The 8,245-nt window shown below is 46.2% G+C and overlaps 1 protein-coding gene across 3 annotated transcripts in view; it reads right to left on the bottom strand.

Annotated features, from left to right (window-relative positions):
• Positions 1 to 6,884: 6,884 nt before the first annotated feature.
• The window catches only part of DDR1 (discoidin domain receptor tyrosine kinase 1), a 14,205-nt gene continuing 12,844 nt past the window's right edge, over positions 6,885 to 8,245 (bottom strand). For all 3 annotated transcript variants that reach the window (XM_025296511.3, XM_044938325.2, XM_006052315.4), the window contains 2 exons: positions 7,989 to 8,138; positions 6,885 to 7,876 (listed from right to left, as the gene is read on the bottom strand). In XM_025296511.3, the coding sequence (XP_025152296.3) occupies positions 7,736 to 7,876; positions 7,989 to 8,138 (291 nt within the window). In that variant the 3' untranslated portion in view covers positions 6,885 to 7,735. The remainder of the gene's footprint in view (positions 7,877 to 7,988; positions 8,139 to 8,245) is intronic.

The following is an 8,245-nucleotide window of genomic DNA, read 5'->3' as shown; positions in this document are numbered from 1 at the left end:
GCAGGGCATGCTGGGAACTGGAGTCTTGTCCTTCCTCACCCGGGAGCAAGCTGAGGCGCGTCTGACTACAACTCCCAAAAGGCACCGCGAGGAAGCCTAGCGGAGAGAGGCTGGCTTGTACTTAAGAGAGCCGGGAGCACCAGAGGTCTGGCTGCTTGGTTCCGCCTCCCTATCCACCCACTCGGCTAACGGCGAGTCTAACTGACTGAACTCGAGTGGGGACTCTGGGAGTAGAAATACCCCGAGGGCTTCCTGGCGAAGGTGCAGAAACTGCTTGGTGGTGAGGCGCTTACGTGTCGAGACGCAGTAAACTGGGTTCCTTGAGCTCAGTTGCTTCCCATAAAATTGGAATAATGCACTTTCCAGAGCATTTTCTCGAATTAGGAGTTAATTCAATCCATTGCGCCTTCCTCGATACCTAAAGTGAAGTCGCTCAGTCGTGTCTGACTCTTTGCAACCCCATGGACTGGGGCCTGTCAGGCTCCACCATCCATGGGATTTTTCCAGTCAAGAATACTGGAGTGGGTTGTTGTTTTCTTCTCCAGGGAATTTTTCCGACCCAGGGATCGAACCAGGGTCTCCCGCACTGAAGGCAAACTCTTTACCGTCTGAGCCACCAGGGAAGCCCAAGTCTTCCACAAATGTTCTCATGTCCTGCACGTTTCCACCCAGCTCCCCAGTTCAGTTCAGTCGCTCAGTCGTATCTGACTCTTTGCGACCCCATGGACTGCAGCCAGGCCTCCCTGTCAGTCACCAACTCCAGAAGCTTACTCAAACTCTTGTCCATTGAGTTGGTGATGCCATCCAGCCATCTCATCCTCTGTCATCTCCTTCTCCCGCCTTCAATCTTTCCCAGCATCAGGGTCTTTTCCAATGAGTCAGTTCTTCACATCAGGTGGCCAAAGTATTGGTTTCAGCACTTCCTGTTTAATTTGAATATCTTAATAAATGCAGTTTTTAAAAGAAAAATTGTTTGGCCTGATTTGATTTATGAAACTATTACGGGGTGAGGGAACTTCTTCAGTAAAAGCCAGAGCTACATGTTCCCCCAAATTCCTGAAAGGCAAGTTTTATTGGGAAGATCCCCTGGAGAAGGGAATGGCTACCAAGTACAGTATTCTGGCCTGGAGAATTCCATGAACTGTATAGTCAATGGGGTCGGAAAGAGTTGGACACCATTGAACGACTTTCACTTTCACTTTCAAGTTTTGTTATTCCCACTTTGCAGACTAGAAAATGGAAACTCATTGACATTAAGAAATTTGTGATTGTGATCAGATAGCTAGAAAGTGCTGGAACTGGGATTTGAAGTACATTTGCAAGTGACCAGGAATCAAAATGGTAAGACTAAGCCTTTGTTACACTTTGTAGCCAGCCCATGCATGTTTTGTTGGTCTGTTTCTTGAGCAATGTTTAAAATCCTCAAAGAGTGACACAAGACTGGCAAAGCTTCTTTATGACAGATGTTAAATAAGGTTAAAGGACAAATTATAATCTTTATTTTTGGGGGCTCCAAAATCACTGTAGATGGTGACTGCAGCCATGAAATTAAAAGACGCTTACTCCTTGGAAGGAAAGTTATGACCAACCTAGACAGCATATTAAAAAACAGAGACATTACTTTTCCAACAAAGGTCCGTCTAGTCAAGGCTATGGTTTTTCCAGTAGTCATGTATGGATGTGAGAGTTGGACTATAAAGAAGGCTGAGCACCGAAGAATTGATGCTTTTGAAGTGTGGTGTTGGATAAGACTCTTGAGAGTCCCTTGGACTGCAAGGAGATCCAACCCGTCCGTCCTAAAGGAGATCAGTCCTGGGTGATCATTGGAAGGACTGATGTTGAAGCTGAAACTCCAATACTTTGGCCATCTGATATGAAGAGCTGACTCATTTGAAAAGACCCTGATGCTGGGAAAGATTGAAGGCAGGAGGAGAAGGGGACGACAGAGAATGAGATGGTTGGATGGCATCACCGAGTCAATGGACATGAATTTGGGTAAACTCCGGGAGTTGGTGATGGACAGTGAGGCCTGGTGTGCTGCAGTTGATGGGGTCGCAAAGAGTCGGACACGACTGAGCGACTGAACTGAACTGAACTGAATTGATAATCTGGGAAGAAATGGTTGATAAAATAGCCAAAATACAAAGAGCACTTATCTCTCAAAAGCAGTAAGAAGAAGAAACAATATAATAGAAATACTAAGAAATAACAGATGGTAAATGGAATAAACACAAGTGCCTTGTAACCAAATGAAGAAACTCTCAAAAGTGATTCTTTGTGACCCCATGGACTATACAGTCCATGGAATTCTCCAGGCCAGAATACTGGAGTGGGTAGCCTTTCCCTTCTGCAGGGGATATTCCCAACCCAAGGATCGAACCCAGGTCTCCCGCATTGCAGGCAGATTCTTTACCAGCTGAGCCACCAGGGAAGTCCAAGAAACTCTCACCTTCACTCTTAATTGAAAGTGAAAGTGAAGTCACTCAGTCGTGTCCAACTCTTTGCAACCGTATGGACTGTAGCCCCCCAGGCTCCTCCGTCCATGGGATTTTCCAGGTAAGAATACTGGAGTGGGTTGCCATTTCCTTCTCCAGGGGATCTTCCCAACTCAGGGATCGAATTCAGGTCTCCCTCCTTGCAGGCAGACTCTTTACTGTCTGAGCCACCAGGGAATTCACTGTTAATTAAGGAAAAGTCAATTAAATAAATAATGTCCAGTTAGCAATGAGAGTATTAATGACAACCTCACTGTTGGCTTCAGTATACATGAGCACTTGACCATATTCATAATACTTTCGTGGAAAGTTGACATAGGCATACCCTTCTAAGGGTAATTTGGCGGTATGTACCAATGGTTTTAATGATTACCCTTTGGCCTAGCAACTCCCCGTTAGGAAGGTAGCATACTGAAATTCTCCCACATGGGTAGAGAGATATACATGCAAAGATGTTTACTAAACTGTGTTTGTTGTTGTAGCCTGAAAACATTGGAAACAGCCCAAATGTTTATCACTGGGAACTAGTTAGATAAAATGTGGGTCGTTGAAATATAGAATACCAGGCAACACTTGCAGAGGAGGTCACTGTGTCCTGGCGTGAACTGTGGACCACCTATGATGACAGGGAGAAAAGGAGATTACAAAGTGGCACACCTACTCCAGTGCCATCTTTTAAGTAAGCATTTACGTGTGCATAAAACTGAAATAGGCCATATGCTTCATTTTAATCAGAACAAGCAAGGGGAGCTGGGTGGACTGGACCATGGTTCCCTACAATGTAGGGAAAACTAAGTCTACTGTCCAGAACAGGAGCTGCTAGTCACCTTTGGCTCTTTAAATTAACTAAAATAAAATTTTTAATTCAGTTTCTCAGTCACATTAGCTGCATTTCAAATAATAGCTGCATGTAGCTAGCAGCTACCTATTAGATGGTGCAGTTGTAGACCTTGATCACAGAGTTCTCTTGGAGAGTCCTGCTTTAAGGGATGCAAGGGGTCTGATGTCCGGCTGAGCACAGTCTGAGTTCCTAGAACTGGGCTTCAGGAGGAAAATCAGCCTGGGCTCCTTGGAGCTGCGATTATGGAAAGAGCTCCCTGACTAGGGCTATCCACTCTGTGTATGAAAACTTCCTATGATGGGTAATGGAGAGCTCATGTCTTCTCCCCCTCAGGTGACCTGGAAAGAAGGAACAGAGCCAGGAGCTGACAGGCTGTTCGCCATCAGTTTTTCTATTTCCCAGCTGTGCTGCCCTGGGCATATTGCTAACCTAACAGAGGTTTTTCTTGTCTGCAAAATGGCAATAACTACTTCCTGTGTTGAATTAACTAAGATATAAAACTCCAGAAAAACATCTACTTCTGCTTCATTGACTATGCTAATGCCTTTGTGTGGATCACAACAAATTGTGGAAAATTCTTAAAGATATGGGAATACCAGACCACCTGACCTGCCTCCTAAGAAACCTGTACGTAGGTCAAGAAGCAACAGTTAGAACTGGCTGTGGAACAATGAACTGGTTCCAAATTGGGGAAGGAGTACATCAAGGCTGTATATTGTCACCCTGCTTATTTAACTTATATGCAGAGTACATCATTTGAAATGCTGGGCTGGATGGAGCACAAGCTAGAATCAAGTTGCCGGGAGAAATACCAATAACCTCAGATATGCAGATAATACAACCCTTATGGCAGAAAGTGAAGAGGAACTAAAGAGCCTCTTGATGAAAGTGAAAGAGGAGAGTGAAAAAGCTGGCTTAAAACTCAACATATAAAAAACGAAGATCATGGCATCTGGTCCCATTATTTCATGGCAAATAGATGGGTAAACAATAGAAACAGTGACAGATTTTATTTTCTTGGGCTCCAAAATCACTACAAATGGTGACTGCAGCCATGAAATTAAAAATGTTTGCTCCTTGCAAGAAAAGCTATGACCAACCTAAATAGCATATTAAAAAGCAGAGACATTGCTTTGCCAACAAAGGTTCATCTAGTCAAAGCTATGGTTTTTCCAGTAGTCATGTATGGATATGAGAGTTGGACCGTAAAGAAGGCTGAGTGTCGAAGAATTGATGCTTTTGAACTGTGGTGTTGGAGAAGACTCTTGAGAGTCCCTTGGACTGCAAGGATATCAAATCAGTCAATCCTAAAGGATATTAGTCCTGAATATTCATTGGAAGGACTGATGTTGAAGCTGAAACTCCAATACTTTGGCTACCTGATGTGAAGAGCCAACTTACCAGAAAAGACCCTGATGCTGGGAAAGATTGATGGCAGAAGAAGGGGACGACAGAGGATGAGATGGTTGGATGGCATCACTACTCAATGGACATGAATTTGAGCAAACTCTGGGAGATAGTGAAGGACAAGGAAGTCTGACGTGCTGCAGTCCATGGGGTGGCAAAGAGTTGGACACGACTGAGCAATTGAACAACAGCCTGGCACATAGAGGGTGCTCAGTAAGTAGCATTGTCATTATTTTCTAAAAAATAACTAAAAACATGTAAATGCATACCTGTAGTAAGTGCTACAAAGGAGTCATGTGCTCTGAGAGCATCAAGAGGGGATTTGACCTGGTTGGGCAAGTCAGGGAAGGTTACTGAAGAACAAGCAGGCGTTAACAAGGCAAAAACACTGGGGAAGTATGTTCCAGGTGGAGCAACAGCAAGCTGCAAATGCCATGTGGCAGGAAGGACTGTGTCCATTGGAGGGACTGAAAGAAGGCCAGTAGTGCACAAAGTAGGGGTAGGGGAGCAAACTTGCCCAAAATTTTGTTCTATTTTGAGGTCCATGGGAAGCCATTAAAGGGTTTGGAATAAAGGAGTGGGTTTAGATTTGCATGCCTAAAGATCACACTGGCTTAAACAAACCAGAGAGGAACAGAAACAGATCCTGGGAGCTTACTGGAGTGGTCCAGGCAAGATGGAGGTAGCATGTGCCCCGATGGGGATGGAAACAGAAATGATGTATTTAAGGGGAATTGGGGAAGCAAAGGCAACAGAGCTTCTTGGTAGACTGGACTTGGGAGATGAGAGTAGGGGAAAAGGGGTGTAAGGATGATCCCCAGTTTTCTGTCTTGTGCAGCTCTCAGAAAACCACAGACAAGCAGCAGGTTTGAACCTGCTGAGACTTAAATTCAAATGAACCCAAGGTGATTGCATAGGTGTAGAGCTTAAGACTTACAAGGTCAGAGGTTTGGGAGTTCTTCGTTCTGTCAGTGCTTATCTTAAATTGTGGGTCGTAGTGATCTGACCTGTGTAGTTTCCAGCAGGACTCAGATCTGTGACCTGGAACCCCAAGGGCCTATTAATACAACCTAAGATTAAATTATCTTTATTGTCACTCCATTATCCAGTTAACTCATTTTGTGAATGTCATCAACTGAGACCCAGGGTCTTTATTTCACATGAACTGCCATCAAGATGGGTCTGCCTTTTCCAATATTTGCAGTGAATTTTTTTGTTTTCATTCCAACCAAATTTGAACTCTTTGTTAAACATTTTCCTGGTGGCTGTGGCTCATTCTTCCAGGCCTCTGAGATCATTTATGCTCTTGGTTTGGCTCTCAAATAGTTCACACCTGTTGGGTTATTTGCACACTTGATCAGTCTAATCCAGGGATTCTCTACTTGTGGCTTCCAGACCCAGGGATCCAAGACGTGGGAGGGTTTCCTAGAATCTCGGCAAGAAAAAAATTACACCTCTATTTTTATTATCCTCTAACTGAAACTTAGCATTTCCTCCAAGTATGACTGAGCAAAAGCCCCAGTATATTAGCAGTACCTGTGACTTGTCACTGATAGACACCATGGCTATTTTCCTATCCCACTACAGCTGTAGAAATCTCAGAATATCATTTATGCTCATTACTTTTTTGAAAATGTCAGTAATTATTATACCTGCTGCTAGGTCTTCTTCTTAAGTATTTTTTAAAGCAGCAAACATTACTATATCTTTTATTAACATTTTGGTCAACTTTCAATTGCTTTCCTGTTTTATATACATGTAGTCATAATTGTATATGTGTATATATATTACATATATGTATGTACATATATATGTAATGTTTTTTAAACAGGTTTTAAAACATAATTCTGAGGAAGAATCAGTAGACCTCTCCAGACTGCCAAAGGGGTCCCTGGGTCAGACAAAGGGGTCCATGAGTCAGGCCTCCCTCTAGGCTTCCTGCAGACCTCCATATTCATGTGGGACCTTAGGTCCCACAGACAAGGGTCTGGCTTTTGAAGAAACAGAACACTCTGCTGGGCAAAACACGTTAGGAAATGGAATGGGGAGAAGAAGGAAAAAAGCAGGGAAGGAAGAAAGGAAATGGGTTGTGGGGGAGCGGGAGGCAGATTTTGACGAAACCCCAAGAAGCCACTCGCAGCTGTGGAAAACTCAACCTTTATTATTACCTGCCTAGTGCAGGGGATTAAAATAGCATTGAGCTAGATCCATATATTAGTGTAAAAATCTGTGTCTCTCCCCCCCAAAAATGTACAAACCCCAAGTGATTATAGAAAAACCAATGTGGCAGCTACGATAGAGATGTCCAACCCCAGGGCCACAGGCCGTTGTTCTCTGTTTCCCCGCTAATCCCAATACTTATTCCACAGAAACATACAGGCTTGGAGAAGTTCTAGCTACAACACGGCAGGTGGGAGGTGGGGAGGCGGAAAGGTGGGGGTAGGGATCACCCCCTAGTCCAGTGTTTCAGAGGATGGAGGAGGGAAAGACCAAAGCTGAGGGCAATTCCAGGAGGAGATACAAGGGAACCCCCTTCTCCCTTTCTTGTCCTCCTCACTTCCCAAATTCTCAGCCAGTGGGGTCCAGTGTGTGACGGAGAGAGAGAGGCTGGGGGCAGCAGCCTTCTCTCCAAGTACCAGTGTTGTCCAGTGGGGGCCCAGGTGCGCTAGTGGGCCAGGTCCAGTGTCTGCCCTATATCTTCTCCCAGCCTCCCCAAGGGATGGCTCAAGGAGGTCAGAGAGGATCCCATCCACAGGGCCAGCTGGGTGGGCGGCAGGGGCTTCTAGGAGAGGAGCAGGAAGGAGGCATGAGGGCGTGTCCGGGGAAGGGAGGGCATCAGCTCCCTGGCAGGCCCAGCCCACCTTCAGCCACACTGCCTCAGAGGTGAAGGGAGGTCGGGAGGGGGAATGGAGTGGGGGTGCCGTAAGCTCCTCTTGTTTAGTGCCACTGGCCTCCCCTGAATCCTCCCCGAGGGGGGTGGCTGGGTGTTGAGTCACACTGTGTTGACCGCATCTTCTGCCAGGAACCGATGCAACTGGGAAAAGGGTGGTCGCTGCTCAGGCTCCCGGCTCCAGCAGCGGAGCATCAGCTCATACAGGCTCAGCGGGCAGGCCGGAGGCTGGGACAGGTACACCTGCATTGTGGCAGCATGGATGAAAGGCAGGCAAATGGTCTTTAGTCCCTAAGATGACAGGCTCTGGCCCTCCTGGCGCCTCGGGCCCGCCTTCCCTCCCCTCTGCTCTCACCTGCCGGCCCTGGTCCCGGAAGAACTCCCCTGCATTCTCGATGACGTGCTCGTCGGTGAGCTGTCCAAAGGGCTGGGCCCTGCAGAGCATCAGCACCTCCCATAAGGTGACCCCAAAGGCCCACACGTCACTGGCGGTTGTGAACTTACCCTGGTGTGTGGTAAGGCAACAGAGGCAGAGAAAGCCATCAGATGACAGAGACCCTCCTCCTCTCCCCACTGGGACCCTGTCCACTCAGCATCACCACCCACCCCACT

The sequence above is a fragment of the Bubalus bubalis genome, chromosome 2, assembly GCF_019923935.1.
Source record: "Bubalus bubalis isolate 160015118507 breed Murrah chromosome 2, NDDB_SH_1, whole genome shotgun sequence".
Lineage (NCBI taxonomy): Eukaryota > Metazoa > Chordata > Mammalia > Artiodactyla > Bovidae > Bubalus > Bubalus bubalis.
The sequence above is the reverse complement of the archived record's forward strand: the minus strand, read 5'-3'. Positions and strand labels throughout refer to the sequence as shown.